The sequence below is a fragment of the Ostrinia nubilalis genome, chromosome 7 (assembly GCF_963855985.1).
Source record: "Ostrinia nubilalis chromosome 7, ilOstNubi1.1, whole genome shotgun sequence".
In the NCBI taxonomy this organism is placed as follows: Eukaryota; Metazoa; Arthropoda; class Insecta; order Lepidoptera; family Crambidae; genus Ostrinia; species Ostrinia nubilalis.
The window spans coordinates 16,023,102-16,043,287 of record NC_087094.1 but is presented as its reverse complement, the minus strand read 5'-3'; the positions used below and the strand labels follow the sequence as shown (position 1 = coordinate 16,043,287).

Sequence of the window (20,186 nt, the reverse complement as noted above, 5' to 3'; positions counted from 1 at the left end):
GCTAGATATGACCTAAGTTCTGATTGGTTTTAAGACGTCACTTCCGAAATGCGCGACCAATCGTGAGCTTAGAAATCCGCAGCGGTATGACGTTCATCATTGATGTGGATCGCTGGCCAGCAAATATTCTACGCGCATGCACTGTTTGTCAGTTTCAATACTTATGATTCGTTTCATTAACTAAATTATGAGATTTCATACTATTAAATTACAAAGATATAATCTAATAACAATTATTTTACATTAAAATGCTTATTAATAGAAGTAATTTAGATTCACAACTTATTAAGTTAATGTTATGATTTTGACTGTGTTGCCTAATGAGATAATCAAGAACCAGTTAGTACATTCTAAAATCCTAGTCCACCTTGCAACTTGAATCTTAATAACTTTTATTGATTATAATAGTCATTTTGATAGAGATTGATGTAGACTTAACTTAGTTATTATGTGAAAAAGTAGATAGGTAAGTATGTACTGTATGTGTATAGTAGTTTAGTAACCCGTCGTGAAATTGTGATTCTGTTAGATTCTAATGCGAATAAATTAGTAGCGCATGTTTTGCCCTACGAAATCGCCAAAAACATGTTAAAATTCAACAAAATGCCTGAAAAAATGTTGAGTGTTGACATCATGTTTCTGTTGATTGTGGAGGGCAAAACACGCGCTAGAGATCCGCCTATATAATCTATTAACCTATTTTTAAAAGCAATTTCACATTAAACGAAACGTTTTTATACTGTTCTATAATAATTTTTAATCATAAGACCGAAAAGTACAGAAACTTTAGTAGATTATAGTTTTCAGTTGCTGTACACCCTACATGTGTCATTTTTGTCATCAGAAGGCGGGATTATTCAAAAATTACTTTTGCTTCTTGGCGGGAAATTGAAGCGCAATTTCAAGCAGTTTTGATACTTTTTGTGATTAACCGATTAATTAATTTTAAATAGGTAATTATGGCAAATTAATAAATACCCTTTAAGTGATCGTGAACGTATATGAGCGTTAGTGAAACAAATAGGTTAATGAAACAAATAAGCGGAGGATATAAAATCGACTATTCTTAAATTTTATTTTCAAGATAATTTAAAAATATTATTTATATTCACTCTACAACGGCACAATGCAAACCACACAAATAAATAAATAAATAAATAAATAAATAAATCTTTGGACAATTTCACACAGCGCCAGCTAGCCCCAAAGTAAGCAACTTAATGCTTGTGTTTGGGTGCTAGCTTGACGGATACACTACTTATATACTTTTTTTTTAAATACATACATATTATACATAGTAACACCCAGACCCGTCACAGAAATTAAAATTCATCATTTCAATTTCTGCCCGGCCGGGAATCGAACCCGGGACCTCTCGGCATAGTAGTCCGTTCTGAACCACTACACCAAACGGCCGACAAAACTTTAATAAAAATATATTCTTGAAAAGAAATTATTAAATCCGTACTGTAATTATTTAGTACTAGCTTTTGCCCGCGGCTTCATCTACGTAAAATTTAATTTGTCACAGATCGTCATAAATTATTCTGGATTATGAACAATAATACTGTAAAGTTTCATCAAAATCCGTTCAGTAGTTTTTGCGTGAAAGAGTAACAAACATCCAGACATCCAAACTTTCGCATTTTTAATATTAGTAGGAAGTAGCATAATACAGGGTGTCCCACAAAGTACCTAGTGTCAAGCCGAAGCCCAGAAGAGCATAACTAGGGCTACCCGAATCACCGCGACTTTTGATAGTTTTCGAGTTGTGTTTTTTTTTTACAACATTAACGTTTTTAGTTTACATTCGTGTTATGGATGTAAACGCTTCTGAATCAGCTAGGCCTAGTATTCATCTAATAATAATAAAATATCAGGCTTGACTATTAGCGCCACGGTGACCAAAAAAGTGCCTAAGCACAGAAACAATCATGCTTACCTACATCAAACAATCATAACTCGAAAACTATCAAAAATCGCAGAATATAATGGGGGTGGGGGTGGGTGATTTGGGTAGCTCTCCGTTAAATGCCCTTAATGCTCTACTTCTGGGCTTCGGCTTGACACTACTTTTTGGGACAACCTGTATATGCCATGAGATTCTGGTAGACCTGTAGTACGAGTGTGTTAGAGCCCCAGACCCCCCCCCCCCTTTGCAGTCAGTTATCCATCTGACTGGGTATGATGACAAATAAATAGGTACATTGCGCGTCTAGTCCCAAACTAAGCAAAGCTTGTATTATGGGTACTAGACAAAGGTTTTGTAAAGACAACAAATTAAAAATGGAAAACAGCCGGTCCAATACAAACAAAAATAATATGTTCATGCCATTTTGTACTGTAGGAATCGAACCCGCTACCTTGGCATAGGAGTGCGTTACAACCAACGGATGTTTTTTTTTTTTTTGAAGGGACGCGCGCTGGTAGCTTGAGGAGCTTTTCCAGCTTCACCGGGCAGAGTGGCGAGTACAGAAGGTACTCTAGCCGTTTGGCGATCGTCGGTGCGAGTGCCGACGAGGCCGAGTGTGGGCTTCGCGAAGCGAAGCCCAGGCTCGTCCGCGTCGGTCGCAGACCGACGTTCGTGATCGGGCCGTATCGAGCGCATAAGGCGCCCGATCAGTGGCGAACCCAACTAGAGGGTTGCCCACCGCGGTGTTGGACCAAAGTCCAGCCTACGGCGGGCTCACTCTAGACACTCTAGTGGGCCCGATCGAGGGGAAACGGATAATGGCGTTACGAACCACTACACCAAAGGATCTACAAACAAATGTCTCACTTGTAATTAGTGAATATCCTTGGAAGGGATTATACTAAAGCTCATTTGTAACGAATTTTGTTAAAGTAAAATTAAAAATGCAAAAAAAGTACAACAAAATTATTTACAATATTTCCAAAGCTGTAAAACTTTTGTATGAAGAAAAAAATAGCGTTTGTCATTGTCAGTTTCCAACTGTCATTCAAAGTGTCAATGTCATTTTCACGTGGTGCTTCTTTGCTAAAATGTGGATTTCTCGTCATAATTTTTAAAGATTTTATTAGTTTTCTATAAATATAACATATTCTCATAAGTGTTATAAACAAAATTTAACGAGTATTCAAGATGAAGTTCAACTATAAGGTTCCCTGTTTTTTAAATCTTTTGTTTCTACATTCTATAAGTTTGTTTATTTATATCGTGGTATTATTAGTGTAATAATTATTGTTTAATAATTCGGAAATTTAGTCATAACATTGGATTTCATATGTATCAAAAGGCTAATAAACAAGTAATAATAATTTAATGTAGTAACAGAAAAGAGTAGTGTTTTCTTACTAACATAACCTATTATTTGTTTTAGTTCCACAATTTGCTGGGAACAGTGTACAGAAAAGGTGATATATTATTTACAAATGATGGAAACTGTGTCATTAGCCCAGTTGGTAACAAAATAACTGTGTATAATTTGAAACAGTAAGTATTGTTTGTAATTTGCACAGGCTCTACAATTCCCAGCAGGCTTGCAGGCTTTTAGTAACAATTGAACTGATAAAATAAACCTAATTTATAAAAGTAATTAATGTCAATTGGATTTGTTTCAGAAACAAAAGTAATACCTTATCGGTAGAAAGTAATTTCAACTACACAGCAGTGGATATCTCGCCCAATGGATCTGTTTTATTGGCTATCAATGAAAGTAAGTTATTTCAATTAATATAATTATGTGACCTATCTATGACTTTTGGTTATGTGATTAATTTTTATCTAGTAAACCAAAACTTTATAATTTTTTTATTTCTTCAGAGGGCGAAGCACAGATGATTAGTTTGATCACTTGCACCGTAATACATCGGTACAAATTCAAACAGCAAGTGAATGCTGTTAAATTCAGTCCTGATGGAAAGTACTTTGCAGCTTGCTGTGATTGCACAGGTAAGAGTTTTGAGGGTTTTATATTAAAACAGTAAGTGTACTACATACATACATAATTTTAAACTTAACACTAGGCTCATGAAAGTTTTTTACAAGCTAAATAAGAAAAATGTGTAAAACTAACTCCAAAAAGTAACATTAATTATTTTGTTAAATATAAAACCAAATTGAATACTTTTTCCTGTTTGAAGAAAGTGTTTATAAGTGTAATGAAACTTATTGTTCATTTCAGTATTCATCATGACAGCTCCTAGCACTTTCACCGGCCAGTTCCGTTCGTTCGTCATGAAGCGGGTCTTCCAAAAGTCTCACGACGAGGTCACGTGTCTCGACTGGTCCACATGCTCCAAACTCCTAGCAGTTGGATCTAAAGACACCACGACAAAAATATACACTGTAGATTACTTAGACAACCTCAACATGTATTCACTAAGCGGTCACACGGATAAAATAGTCGGCACATTCTTTGAAAAGAAAAGTTTGGACCTTATCACTGTTAGCAGGAATGGTCAGATTTGCTTGTGGGAAGCGAGTTTAGATTCTGATGATTTGATAGTGTCAGAGGTACAGATATCGCAAAGGAAGAAAAGGCGGATGCAGAAGCAAGAAGAAGAGAGTGACGATGATGTTGATGAAAAGAACGCTATTGAAAAGGACCAAGAAAATGTATGTATGTTTTGTTAATTTTGTTTATTTTTGCTAGGGCTTCTTGATTCTTCTTGTACATAAGTCAGGTTAATAATGTGTGTTTGCCCTGTCAGACCGTAACATATTTTAATTTAAGCTTTCTTTTATTATTACAGGAAAGTGAAGATGAGGCCAAAGTGAAAGTTGAAAACACAATAGCCGAAGAAAAGCGGCTACACTACAAAAAATTAGGACGCCACTACATCGGAGACGCTATCCGGAACGCGCACCACAAAGTTAGGCTGACTGCCGCTCAGTATCATAAGAATACCAAGATGCTAGTCACAGGTATGTTTGCTTTAGTGTACAAGTTGGCCCACTACTGAGCATAGGTTTCTCCCACGACATCTACCATGACATGGCTCAATCGAACCAATATTTTTTAAACCAGAGGAAATGTAATATTTAACGACGAAGTTTGTTGTTGACGAATGAGGAAATCCGTAAACGAACTAAAGTCGCTGAAATAGCCCGACGGATTAGCAAGCTGAAGTGGCAATGGGCAGGGCACATAGTTTGCAGAACTGACGGCCGATGGGGCAGCAAGGTTCTGGAATGGAGGCCGCGTACCGGAAAACGCAGCGTTGGACGTCCACCTACAAGGTGGACCGACGACATCGTAAAGGTAGCAGGGAAACGCTGGACGCAGACCGCTTCCAATCGATCAACGTGGAAAGCATTGGGGGAGGCCAATGTCCAGCAGTGGATGGCATTTGGTTGAATTACAAATATTGGCTGTATAATCGAACTTTATCGACCATCAAATAAGCTTGAAATTATTGTTCGTACATTTCAGGTTTCTCAAACGGCACATTCTTCCTGCACGAGATGCCAGACGTAAACCTGGTCCATACGCTTAGCATATCCGAGCACCGGATCAGTAGTATTGCTATGTCCCCGCAAGGCGACTGGATCGCGTTCGGGTGCCCTAACATCGGACAGCTGCTGGTTTGGGAATGGCAGAGTAAGTTTTTTAGACATTTTATTGGGATTTAACAGATGTTTATGTTCTATGATCAGCGGGATCGTCGCATGCGCATATTTGAAACTTTTTTTGTAAGTCTGAATTTTGCAATATTACCCTACAAGTAGTTATTTTATATTCTTATACTAAGCAGAGCAATGCAGAGTAGAATACACTAGCTTTCCGCCCGCGGCTTCGCCCGCGTGGAATTTTGTCTGTCACAGAAAAACTTTATCGCGCGCGTCCCTGTTTCAAAAACAGGGATAAAAACTATCCTATGTTCTTTCCCGGGACTCAAACTATCTCTATGCCAAATTTCATCAAAATCGGTTGCGGGGTTTAAGCGGGAAAGCGTAACAGACAGACAGACAGACAGAGTTACTTTCGCATTTATAATATTAGTTGGGATTAGTTGGGATTAGTTGGGATTTGTCACCAACCCCTACACTTCCCGCGGGTGTCGTAAGAGGCGACTTAGGGACTACACATCAAACAGAGAACGGGCAGTAGCGCTCTCTGAATAACATCAATCTTTTAAACTGCGATCTCCAACCCGCCTGCCTAGCGTGGGGATTATGGCAAAACCCTCCACTATAGTGGAGAAGGCTCATAGTCCAGCAGTGGACTGTAAAGGGCTGTTGATGATGATGACTCTTTAGCAGTTATTAGTTTAAATGGGACCCCCACTATAATATATTGGTTTCGTTGGCGACAAGACGACGACGCTAGAAAGAAGACGCACGCTCGTGTGAGAGTGCGTGTGTAGAGGACTCCTAACCTAAAGCCACAGAATAATAATAAGTACTACGTACAGAAGTTTTACTTCGCGAAGGTATTTAAAAAAATGTATGCTCAATGTCATTAACAATATGGTGTAATTTAGCCTGTCTCAAGAGTCAAGCACCATTTTGTTGACAAACGTCAGTGATCGGCAAAGCGCCGAAGCTATAGGGCTGACTTCGGTAAAATGATGTGACGTGAGGTGCCAAACTGCGGAAAATGGCGGAGGAAATACATGATTTAGCATGAATTATCATGAATAATATTAACTACTTATTTACCTCGCAGTGTCTTGAGGCAACTTAAAAAAGTACATTCTGTGTTTTTATTATTATGTAGGCAGTTAAATACTGCACAGTATTTAGTACACCATTTTCTTTATTTTCTTCCATCATACACAAGAATACGCGTGCGTGAGTCAATGTTCGCTCGTATGTGAGGCCTTGTCGAATAGTATCCTGTAGGTGGGCCATCGTGCGTGTTTTATTTTCGATGTAAACTCGCGGAGATGAACAGGCCTGCTAAAGCCTACAATACACGTTGGTCGAGCGTCGCCGAGTGAACGCCAATACCAAGGTGTAGTCAGTATATTTGCATTGTCTTGCCGTCGCTCGGTGTTGCTCGCCTAGTTGGCCGAGGTAAGTCAACCGCCAATGTGTATAGAACTCATTTGGCGTAGCTTGTTCATAAGGCCCAGAACAGACTGAAACGCAACTGCAACGAAACTGCAACTGCTAGTTACTTTTGAGTTGCATCTAAGTTTCTGCCATAGCGTCCGTTGAGAGACCACACATGACGCGACCAGTTTGAAACTTTCAGTTTCAGTTTCATTCATCAGAATCATCAGAAAGTTGCAGTTGCGTTTCACCGTCTGTTCTGGGCCTAAGGGTCAACGTCTCAAAATGTAGATGTATATTCTCCAACACCATGTCCTCATTTCCAGGTGAACAGTACGTAATGAAACAGCAAGGCCACTCGCTAGACATGACCTGTCTAGCGTATTCTCCCGACGGCCTTTACATAGTCACGGGAGGGTTCGACGGGAAGGTCAAAGTCTGGAATACGACCTCTGGCTTCTGTTTCGTGACGTTTAATGAACACAAGTCGACGGTCACTAGTGTAGTGTTCAGTGCTAATAAGAAGTTCTTTGTGTCTTCGTCGTTGGATGGGACTGTTCGGTGTTATGATCTTACGAGGTAAGTTTTAATTTTATTATATTATATGAGGTATATAAAATAAGATAATGTCGGAACCAGCAGTATCTACAATAAAGATTTGTATAAAAAAATGCCAAAAAATCCTTGTGCTATATTATGTGATTTTTTCCTGGTAACATTTAATTTTGGCTTTCCATGTTGCCCGGTTGGTAGCGGGCTGCGTCCAGCGCCTTCCTGCTACTTTCATGATGTTACCAACTGGGCAATATTGAAAGCATTGGGGGAGGCGTATATTCAGCAGTGGACATCCTATGGCTGAGATGATGATGAACATTTGGCTGTCATTAGTATAGTCTTTTGCGTCTCTGTCTGACACTCGTGAGAGCCTATAGTCTGGTCTGCGAGCACGTAGAATTTTGTCCAATGACCCCAAGCTACCCATCCTTGTCGCTCGCGCGTAATTATATTGCTGTCGCGACTGTGCGACGGGCGCCCGCAGTGAGTCTGCGAGCGCGACAGCAACATAATTACGCGCGAGCGATAAGGATGGGTAGCTTGGGGTCAATGGACAAAATTATATGTGCTCACAGACCGGGCTTTAGTTGTATGTATAAAGGGCCGCAACTTGCGCCGCGACCGAAGACAAGTGGCTGAAATGGGAGACCGCAACCGCTACTTAACTGTAGAAAATGTGTAATCTGAAGAGCGAAGCGCGAAGAAGCGAAACCGAGATAGGAGACACATATCTAAGGAGTTGCTTATCTTGGTAGCCTGTCTCCAGAGTAAATACAAATGCGCACCGAGCGCGGTTTGTATGTGAGCGCCCCAATATAATTTAGCGGTGATTAGCGGTGAGGTGCGCCGAATTTTGTCAGTGTGTGCGTGCGCGCCGCATACGTGTTGGCGCGCTCACATACAAACCGCGCTCGGTGCGTTTCTATGAAGATGACCTATTCATTTGTATTTACTCTGCTGTCTCTGTCGCGGCGCGAACCGACACAAAACCTTACCTTTCCAGGTACCGCAACTTCCGAACATTGACGTCGCCGACGCTCGTCCAGTTCAGCTGTGTAGCTTTGGATAGCAGCAGCGAACTGTGCGCGGCGGGCGGCCAGGACGTCTTCGACATATACATCTGGTCCGTCAAGTTCGGACGGCTGCTGGACGTGAGTAGACGTATTTAGACATGCCATTACCACTCGACGTGGGGCCCACTGAAAACCAGCGTCGTGGCCTTCCCCACCGTGGGCCACGGCATATGCTGAGTGGAGTCCCATTGCGACGGGCATCGCCTGTTGCAACAGGGTGGCACTGCTCAGTTCACTTTTTATTTCCTTGTTATAATTATGTGCTATTTCTGTCTTTTTTCCGTATACTTTCTTTGTTCTCTGAGTGATGTTCATCGTAATAAATATTTATTTCTTTCTTTCTATTACTGGTTGAAATTCATAATTTTTGCATTCCACCAGCTCGCACTAAGCGTTTCGATGACTCTTATAATGCGAACAGCTAGGGACTGGAATTCACTGCCTGCTGCTGTCTTTCCTGAACACTAATCCGGGGCTTTTCAAGGCGAGAGTACATACAGGGCAGATATGTACCATCCTAGATTACATCTCATATAAAACCAGGGGCTATTGCGGTCAAATACCTGCCTTGTGATGCATAAAAAAGCCTATAGAAATTTTCCCGCAGAAGCAGCAAACAACATAAAGTACGGCCAACGAGAAGCGATACCAAATGTATATGTTACGGCTAAAGATAGGTGCGAACATAAACTTAAGATTAGCCGGCTAAACTTAAGTTTATCTTCGAGAAGCAGCTAAAGTTCGATAACATGTTAGTTTGCGTCGTGATATTCCATCTTTAGCCGGCTAATGTGCACATTAGCCAAAACGAAACGGCTAAAAATGTATTCGAATTAATGCTAATGAAAAGTCAACATCAGGTGGACAAGGCTTTCAAAGATGTCATTGCAAGACAAAATGTGGTACACGCAAATGCCGCTGCCGAATAAATAATTTTCTTTGTAATTCGAAATACCATTCTAGTTCATCATGTTCCAACAAATAGCTCCATATTATTTAACAATTGTGACTAGATATTGTTTTAAGTAATTAACACTGAAGAAGTTTTATTTTGTAATTTTAAATACCTACTGAAGATTCTGTAATGACCAAATGGTTCCTTATTATATTATTTTAATGATTAGGTAGATATTGTTATAAGTAATTAATATTTTGTTATTAATAATTGTAATTTTGAATACCTATAGATAGGTACATAAAAGTATGTGAAATGAAAGTGATTATTTTTTAATAAAGTTTTCGTGTCAAAATAGTAAACATTATTACATTGTTTCCTTTTCCATTTCCTTCTACATTTTTAGCCAAGGGCCTGCGGTTACACTCAAGTTTAGCCGGCTAAAGATAGAAGAAACTAACATTAACACCTCGTCGAAGATAAACTTAAGTTTAGCCGGCTAATCTTAAGTTTATGTTCACACCTACCTTTAGCCGTAACATATACAAACCCAATGTCATTGTCATTTGGAATAGTAGGGGTGGGTGTATGGAATTTGACAGATTTTTGACGTTTGTCAAAGTTAAAGTAAGATGGTGCAACCCAGCCTAAGGGTTTGACTTTGACATATTTTGGCGGGAGAACGAGACATTACGACAAATATACAAGATGGGAAGAGACAGAATAGATTGTCAATTCGAACGTCGAATCGACCTTTTGTATCGCTTCTCGTTGGCTGTACTTTTAGTAAAAATTAAAATATAAGTAGACAGCATAATAAAGAGAGATCAGGAGGTGTTCATAGAAGAAATCGACAGCCCCAGTCAAGTGGTTTTAAACAAGAATTAGCCTTCAATCAAATCCTTATACAGTTCTAAATGTTTCCAGGTACACGGAGGTCACGAAGCGCCGGTGTCTTGCCTGGCCTTTAGCCCTACTCTAGCCAGTTCGAAGCTAGCATCGGCCAGCTGGGACAAAACCGTCCGTGTGTGGAACTGCATAGAGACCAGTTCGGACTGCGAGCCGATACAGCTGACGTCCGACGCATTGCAAGTGGTTTTCAAACCTGATGGGGAGGAGGTGAGTGTTTAAACTTGGCGTTTGATACAAGCCAGCTCCAAGCTAGCGTAAAAATATCAGTCTTCCTGCGGGTAAAAGTGCACTAGTTGGCGCTACTAGCAATATTTATCTCAGGCTTAACTTGGCAATAATGATCTGTCATTTTTACACTACAGTAGCGCCACCCTAGTGCAAATGCGATAGTCCTCCTATCGCTTCAGTGCTCACTAGTTGGCGCCACTGCATTATAGCCACTATAGTCCGGTCGTCGAGCACGTAGAATGTCGTCCAATGACTCCGAGCTACCCATCCTTATCGCTCGCGCGTAATTATATTGCTGTCGCGACTGTGCGACGGGCGCCTGCAGTGAGTGTGCTCGGCGACCGGGCTTTAGTGAGTAGGATTTTATTCTACAGTGGTGCCAATTCGTAAGCTCTCGTAGCTTGGTTTAACGATTTCTTGAACTTATTGAAATAACACCCGAAGACTCAGATTTCAATTCTTTGAGACTTCATATTTTTCTTTTTTATAGTTGGCAAAAAACTGAAGTTAAATAATTCTCTTGCTATACAAAATCACATGAGTTAGGATGTTAGCCAACTCTATAACCATTAAAATCACCAAAACATCGTCCCCAGATCGCAGTCTCCACTCTGGACGGCAACATAACCTTCTTCAACGTGAGCACCGGCGACCAGACTGGCAGTATAGAGGGCAGAAACGACTTAGGAGCCGGCCGCGCTGATAAAGACCTGATCACGCCAGAGAAGATGCTGAAAACCAAGTGAGTGCTCATCATTATCAGTTCAAGTCAGTTCATTGTTGGACATAAATGCTCCGTAAACTATTATTGCTGCAAGTCTGATAGCATTTATGTATGTTGTTACAAGTTGTAGGAGGTAATTAAAACTCGGATTTTAACTGTTCCTCTGTGACGAAATTGCCCTTCACTGATTAAGCTGTTATTGGCGGTTATACTCGTATCCTAAGACAATGAAACAGGGCATACTATCGTCCTTTCTTTCAAGCTCTATCCAATATTTAAAGCCCTATTCTTGAGGAAGTGCTGGTCTGAAGTATTTTTGATGTATAAACAAGTATGACCAAGTGTAGCATGCATTGCCTAAAGTACGGCCAACTAGCAGCGATACAAAAGGTCGATACGACTGTCGAGTTGACAATATATTCTGTCTCTTCCCATCTTGTGTATTTGTCGTAATGTCTCGTTCTCCCGCCAAAATATGTCAAAGTCGGGTTGTACGGGTTCACCCATGACATTGGGTTTGTTTACATTAATTGGTATCGCTTCTCGTTGGCCGTACTTTAGTTTGAGATTACATAAAGCCGTGTGGAATGCCCCAGGATATTTATTTATTTTACTTTTATTCTATCCTTTCAGAGCGTTTACCACTATTTGCTATTCGGCTGACGGATCGAGTATCCTGGGCGGTGGCAATTCTAAGCACGTTTGCCTGTATAGCGTGAAGGAAGCCGTTCTCATCAGGAAGTTTGTGATCACACAGAACCGCTCGCTAGATGCTGTTAACGTGAGTACTTCACTATTAAATTAATGTTGGTGATAGTTTCGTGTTAGAAATGTCAACTCAAATCAATTTATTTGTATAAATGTCGGTAAAAATTAAGATGACAAAGAAAATGGAAAAATCACAAACACAGTTACCATCACTAGCATACAATTTTTCATAGTATTGAATTAATATCAAAATGTCAAATTGTCAAAGAAACAGTTGATAGCTAAAAAAATAATGAAGTAATTGTTTTGTGCCACAAAAAATATGGCTCCATAGTGCGTACCGAGGGAAGCAAGGAGACTATAGTCTGGTTCTGTGAGCACGTAGAATTTTGTCCAATGAACCCAAGCTACCCATCCTTATCGCTCGCGCGTAATTATGTTGCTGTCGCGCTCGCACACTCACTGCTGGTACCAGTCGCACAGTCGCGACAGCAATATAATTACGCGCGAGAGATAAGGATGGGTAGCTAGGGGTCATTGGACAAAATTCTACGTGCTCACGGACCGGGCTTTAGCAGAGCCCTACATACCAGCCTCATTCTTAGTAAGGACCCTACCTATTACCGTACGTAATTGGATTTTATTTCTTCCAGGACTTCATAAACCGGCGGCTACTCACCGAATTCGGCAATATGGCCCTGGTTGAGGAAAGGACGGACTTAGAGGGCGGTGACGTCAGCATCCGCCTGCCTGGAGTCAAGCAGGGTGACATGGCCGATAGGAAAGTTAAGCCGGAGGTAAATATTATTTTCTAATTCATACACTTACTTTTTTGGATTCTGTACAGTCAGCGTGTTCGTGACACCACAGAATAATAATAAGTCTACGTACAGAAGATTTTCTTCGCGAAGGTATTTAAAAAAATGTATGCTCAATGTCGTTAACAATATGGTGTAATTTAGCTTGTCTCAAGAGTCGAGCACCATTTTGTTGACAAACGTCAGTGATCGGCACTGCGCCGAAGCCATAGGGCTGACTTCGGTAAAATGATGTGTGACGTGAGGTGCCAAACTGCGGAAAATGGCGGAGGAAATACATGAATAAGCATGAATTATCATCATCATCATCATCAACAGCCCTTTACAGTCCACTGCTGGACTATGAGCCTCCTCCACTATAGTGGAGGGTTTTGCCATAATCTCCACGCTAGGCAGGCGGGTTGGAGATCGCAGTTTAAAAGATTGATGTTTTTCAGAGAGCGCTGCTGCCCATTCTCTGTTTGATGTGTAGTCCCTAAGTCGCCTCTTACGACACCCGCGGGAAGAGTAGGGGTTGGTGACAAATGTATTCTACTCTGCCGTCACCACACGGCATGAATTATATTTTGTAAAATTCATAAAATTCATTTATTTTTGCAAATAGGCTTTAAAAAGCGCTTTTACACGTCCCAATATTAACCCTACCACTGCTTCGGGACAATAAATGGGCCAGTGCTGAGAAGAAGCAGCGCAAGAAACTCAGTCACTATTGTCAGCCTCCTTTTCAAGGTTTTACAGTCTTTAAAATATACAAATTACTAGCTTTCCGCCCGCGGCTTCGCCCGCGTGGAATTTTGTCTGTCACAGAAAAACTTTATCGCGCGCGTCCCTGTTTCAAAAACCGGGATAAAAACTATCCTATGTTCTTTCCCGGGACTCAAACTATCTCTATGCCAAATTTCATCAAAATCGATTGCGAGGTTTAAGCGGGAAAGCGTAACAGACAGACAGACAGACAGAGTTACTTTCGCATTTATAATATTAGTTGGGATAGTTGGGATAGTCATAAGTATTAATGCGAGCTAGGTAGTTAAACATTCCAAACATTTTTATCCTTTATATAATCATCAACTTTATAGTAGCCCTTTTTCATTAAGGTGCTTTTGATATGTGCTTTAAATTTATGAATGGGCAATTCTACAACAGTTTGTGGTAATTTATTGAAAAGTTTAATACATTTCCCCATAAATGAATTACCAATCTTGTGCAGTCTGAAATTTGGAACGGCAAGTTTATTTTTGTTTCTTGTATTGAACTTGTGTAAATCACTCTTTCTAGTAAATTGCTCTATATTTTTGCGATGCGATTTTGTGTTTCTATTATTATTCAGGCAGTTAAAAAATACTGCACAGTATTAATTACACCACCGTTTTTACATATAGTTTATTGTCTTTACAATGCAAATGGGTGAAGAATACGTGCGTGCGTCAATACTCGCTCGTGATTGTCCTGTCGATTTGGTATCTCAGGAGGGGTAGTCGTGCGTGTTTTGTTTTCGATGCAAACTCGCGGAGATGAACAGGCCTGGTGACACCCAAAGTAGTCAAAGAGTTCGCAACACGCCTTTGTTACAATATTGGAATAAGGTTGTGTTGTCGACTTTTTGGCCACTTTGGGTGTCACGAACTATTTGACTCTGACTCTACACAAGAGGGTGCCGATAAACCGTTGGGATTTTTGTTAAGGGGTAAAATTTAGAACGATTTCTCTGCAGAAGATCTAAGAAATAGAGGTTGAAAAGTGGCTATGGGAGCCATATCTCCCGTACCGAAAAACATTAACTACTGCTTGAAGGGCCGACGATCTTAAGAAGGTGACAGGTGGCTGGGTGAAAGAGAAAAATTCTGGCGATTGTGCTCTTTGGCGTTCCTTTGAGGAAACCGACGTTTTACAATGTACTGCAAATATATGATGTTGATAACTGTATTTTATGTATGAGCGGGCTATGCTCGGAGTTTCCCTGCGTGATCGAATCAGAAATAAGGAGATCCGCAGGAGAACCAAAGTAACCGACATAGCTCGCAGAATTGCTAAAATCAAGTGGCAGTGGGCGGGGCACATAGCTCGTAGAGACGATGGCCGTTGGGGCAGGAAAGTTCTCGAGTGGCGACCACGGGCTGGAAGACGTAGCGTGGGCAGGCCTCCTACTAGGTGGACCGACGATCTGGTAAAGGTCGCGGGAAGAGCCTGGATGCGGGCAGCGCAGGACCGTGCATTGTGGAAAACCTTGGGGGAGGCCTTTGTCCAGCAGTGGACGTCATTTGGCTGAAGCGAACGAACTGTATTTTAGACCTATAATATTTTTTTATTTATAGGTGCGAGTGCATTGCGTGAGGTTCTCTCCGACGGGTGAGAGTTTTGCCGTAGCGGCTACTGAGGGCCTACTAGTGTACAGTCAAAACGCCGGACTGGATGGAACATTCAGGTTTGTGTTGTTTGTTGTAGAGTTAAAACAAACAAGTTTTGTTATTTTAGTGTGCAATTTATTAAAAGTAGGAAATCAGTTCCTTATAAGAAGTAATACAGTTTTACATATCTATAGTATGAATCCAGTATAGAAATCACGACGAAAACTATCCATTCAAATGATAACATCAGTTGTTTTCCAGTCAAACTGTACGTGAACTGTAACTTAACAGAAGTATTTTTGAGACAGACGTGAAGCAAATCTACTACCTTCCGCCCGCTAGTAAAAGCTCTTCTCTAGAAGAGACTTCTTTATTAATTTTTTTTAGCATTTACCGTTTAGTTTTTCGATGTTGTAAAATACAACATCATATTATATCAATATCATATTTTGAACTTTATCAACCTGAAAAAAGATTTAAAACCAATCAAAATAGTCTGTACACAACTTAATCTTCAATTTCCTCTCCCAGGCCATATCGTCTAGAGATGGGCTCCACGCCGTCAGCGGTCCGGGACTTATTACGCGAGAAGAGTTGGGGCCTGGCGTTAGTTGGATCGCTGCAACTCAATGAGCATAGTATTATTACGGAGTGCGTTGAGGCCGTGCCTCCTTCCGATAGTAAGTGTGTTTTGTATTATACAGGGTAGTCTAAAAAGGGACGTCAAAATTTTATTTTATTTTTTACTTATTTATATTAGGGAAACAAACAATTTTGATATACAGACAAATAATCACACAAAAAATAGGACAGAAATCAGCAAAGTTAAAATTAATACAGAGTGCAGACTAAAAATTAATTAAATAGTAATAAATTATACATTAATTTCTAAATTTCAAATACAGTGATACAAATGTTTTTAGATTCCTCACATCTCATCTTTCGCTGGGTGTATCCAAAAATACCCATGATTATGTTATGATGATGATTGATGTTACGATTTTTTTTAAATGCGAATTTTCTGCCAGAGCAAAGCTTAAAAAATCGTTTCTTGATTATTTAATAGCCACTGACAGGTAAATCCTGATCTGATACTCCAGTTAGTGGAAATTGGTGAGCGTATTTGTTTTAAACGTTCGACGAATGACGAATCGGAACGAAAAATAACTTATAGAAATTACTTCTAAAGCCCGGCCTGTGAGCACGAAGAATTTTGTCCAATGACCCCAAGCTACAAGACAAAATTCTACGTGCTCGCAGACCAGACTACATCATCTTATATTACTCAAAATCTAAATCTGCTTTTTCTTTTCAGTCGAACTAACAGTGTCCAGTCTAGACGACGACTACACAGATCGTCTTCTCATCACGATAGCACGACTATTAGAAGACAGCCGACATTTAGAGCACCTTCTACTCTGGGTGCGGTCCCTGGTCACGGTGAAGAAGCGAAAGTTCCCGCCCAGCGTCTTGTTAGGGCTGGAGAAAGTCCTGACTGTGAAATACTCGCAGCTTAGTAAGATGTGAGTATTGTAGTTTTTTATTTATTTATTTCGAAGGCCTTATTACGATAGTTCGGTTGTTGGAAGATAGATCATTTAGAGCACTTACTACTCTGGGTGCGGTCCCTGGTCACGGTGAAGAAGCGAAAGTTCCCGCCCAGTGTCTTATTGGGACTGGAGAAAGTCCTGACTGTCAAATACTCGCAGCTTAGTAAGATGTGAGTATTGTAGTCTTTAGTTATTTATTTCGAAGGCCTTATTGCGATAGTTCGACTGCTAGAAGACATCCGGCATTTAGAACACTAATGCCCATTTTCACCATCAATCCCTAATTTTTAAGTAACCCCTATAGTAACACATTTTCATAGGGGTCACTTAAAACTTAGGGATTGATGGTGAAAATGGGCATTACTCCTCTGGGTGTGGGGTCTGGTCACCCTGGAAAGCCCTGACTGTGAAATACTCGCAGCTTAGTAGGATGTGAGTATTGTAGTTTTTTATTTATTTATTTCGGCTAGTAAGTAGGTACGATAGTTCGATTGTAGGAAGATAGATCATTTAGAGCACTTACTACTCTGGGTGCGGTCTCTGGTCACGGTGAAGAAGCGAAAGTTCCCGCCCAGTGTCTTGTTAGGGCTGGAGAAAGTCCTGACTGTGAAATACTCGCAGCTTAGTAAGATGTGAGTATTCTAAAGCCTGGTCCGTGAGCACGTAGAATTTTGTCCAATGACCCCAAGCTACCCATCCTTATCGCTCGCGCGTAATTATGTTGCTGTCGCACTCGCACACTCACTGCGGGCGCCCGTCGCACAGTCGCGACAGCAATATAATTACGCGCGAGCGATAAGGATGGGTAGCTTGGGGTCATTGGACAAAATTCTACGTGCTCACGGACCAGGCTTAGTCTTTCATTTACTTATATCGAAGGCCTTATTACGATAGTTCGATTGTTGGAAGATAGATCATTTAGAGCACTTACTACTCTGGGTGCGGTCTCTGGTCACGGTGAAGAAGCGAAAGTTCCCGCCCAGTGTCTTGTTAGGGCTGGAGAAAGTCCTGACTGTGAAATACTCGCAGCTTAGTAAGATGTGAGTATTCTAGTCTTTTGTTTATTTATTTCGGCTCCTCATCACGATAGACAGACTCCCACTCGATGGACCGACGATCTGGTGGAAGTCGCGGAAAGTGCTTGAATGTGGAAAGCACTGGTTGTGGAAATCCCAGGAGGACGTTTTGGTTTAGGATTGTACTTGTTTGAAAGAGTATTGTAGTAACAGTAATTCTAATTCAATAAGTTCCAAGTCTTTGCCAATAGCGACAAACACATATTTTCAATGCCCGCGCCATTTTCAGTCGTTCAAGTGTTTCAATTTTCTTGACAAAATTATGTATACCCAAAAGGCACGTTTCTTTGTTCCGGTGTATTGTTTGAGAAATAATGTCCAAGAGATACTGCTTTAAAAGTGGGTCAGTTCTTATTCAATATTTTTACAATTACGATGACTAACGCTACGGGCGTTCACAAACGATGCTTGCTTATGTGAAGTAGCAAATCGAACGCACAGCGTTGAATAGAGCTCTGTGATTGGTTCGTATGTCACCCTGTGCGTTCACGCGCACTGTGAGCAAGCCGTTTCTGTGCGCTTGGATCTTTTAAAATATTGAATGGCTTTGAATGCAGTTTTCAGCTATAGGTAGAGTGATTTAAGAAGGTCTATAATGTACAATACAATCCCGTGCGAAGCCGGGGCGGGTCGCTAGTATACGATAAAATTTCAAATTGTCCGAATGTCTTAGTATTCGTCATTAATCTCTCTCAGTGCATTGGAAATTTTGTCTGATCTTCAACCAGATTACGTAATGCTTTATCAAGATGGATGGCATATTGCGATAGATAGCGTTATCTAGTCGATTCAACAAGGTCAATAGTCATGTGTGCCACTGAACCGTTTCCGAATTGATTTATTGTACAATTTTGAATAGGTATTTTTCTATTGAACTAAAAAATGTATTAAAACAATTTTTATTCGGAGTACATGCTTTCCATTATACAGAAATGAAATTAAATAAATCCCTTCAGTAGCTTACGGACCCATTAGTAAAAGTATATATTATGACTGAGTTTCTTCCGCCACTTCTTCTCTGAACTAGACAATATGTAGTCCCTAAGTGGTGGCAGGGCAAGTTATATGTATTTGGGACGAATATATGCCATACTATAGAATTTGAAACAATGTTGTTCCACAAAATGGTATGTATATTCATACCTTGTTATTTTAATGACCTTGTCAAATCAATATCGATAATACACGAATATTACCGTTACCAAGTCACGGGTGAAAATTATTCACATATGATTTGAGCAAATCGTGGCGTCAATGTTTACTCACGTGCGTATTCCATCGGTTCTAATTTTCATGGAGGCGTGCATTGTGACGTCACGCGTGGTCTGTGTGTGTTACATAAGTGAAAATATTTGCCCATACTTAATTGGGTCAAATTGGGCTAGGGTTTCTGATTTCTCGTCTTATTTTTTTTCTCGAGTTTCGGGAATTCTCGAGGCCAAAGTCTCGAGTTTTCTCGGGTCTCGAGTCTTTTAATTAAAATTGTTAAAATCGGTTGAAATTTGATAAAAACACAGGTTTTTTATAATCTAATATACAAAAAAAACTAAAACCCAACTACGTAAAAATGAACTGAAAAGATAGGAACAAGACAAAGTGTTCACAAATGTAGTCGGAGACATCAATGACTATTTATTTTGTTGGTGATAAGCCGTGTGATGACGGCAGAATAGAATATATTTGTCACCAACCCCTACTCTTCCCGCGGACGAGCCTAATAGTCCAGCAGTGGCCTGTAAAGGGATCATCAACAGATGATGATGATAAGTGTTTGATGCCTCCCAACTGCATTTGTGAACACTTTGTCTTGTTTCTATCTTTTCAGTTCATTTTTATCCAGTTGGGTTTTTTGTTTTCTTTTTCAATAATATTTTTATTTTAATCTTTAGAACATACTCGAATAGGTTTTGAGATATTTTTTTAAATACATATTATGGCGCCAAAAATCGGCCATTTTTATATTTTCCAATTTTGATATACCCAGTGTCACTCTCACAGTTAAAACAAATCTAGCGATACCTCACATGCCATAGTTTGTTGAGTTTTTACTAACTGGGTTGAAGCCATTATTATCTTTGTGTTCAGCTATGTGACTGAATTTCAAGCCATCTTTTTTGTTTCCAGCTGTGACTTCAACAAATACACCATCCGCTGCATCAAGACCGTGGCTGAGATAGCGCCCAAAATGGAAATGGAGGTAGACGAGGCCAGCGACGATTCAAGCGGTCGCGGCACCTTCTCCGATTCAGAATAATAAATGTATTATGTTAGTAGTTTCTGTTCTATTTTTACACACCTACCCCCTTACTATAGGTCAAGCGATTAACATAGTGAGTGC

General features: G+C 40.3%; 1 protein-coding gene across 1 annotated transcript; it reads left to right on the top strand.

Moving 5' to 3' along the window:
* The first annotated feature begins 2,973 nt into the window (after nt 1–2,973).
* On the top strand, nt 2,974–20,121 carry LOC135073408 (periodic tryptophan protein 2 homolog). Its single transcript, XM_063967588.1, has 17 exons — nt 2,974–3,121; nt 3,342–3,454; nt 3,583–3,677; nt 3,785–3,913; nt 4,146–4,579; nt 4,717–4,888; nt 5,397–5,564; nt 7,288–7,540; nt 8,520–8,667; nt 10,412–10,603; nt 11,221–11,366; nt 11,982–12,129; nt 12,710–12,853; nt 15,190–15,299; nt 15,754–15,902; nt 16,538–16,745; nt 19,973–20,121. The coding sequence occupies exons 1-17, from the start codon at nt 3,104–3,106 to the stop codon at nt 20,100–20,102; spliced, it is 2,757 nt and encodes a 918-aa protein (XP_063823658.1). The 5' UTR covers nt 2,974–3,103; the 3' UTR covers nt 20,103–20,121.
* Nucleotides 20,122–20,186: the final 65 nt, after the last annotated feature.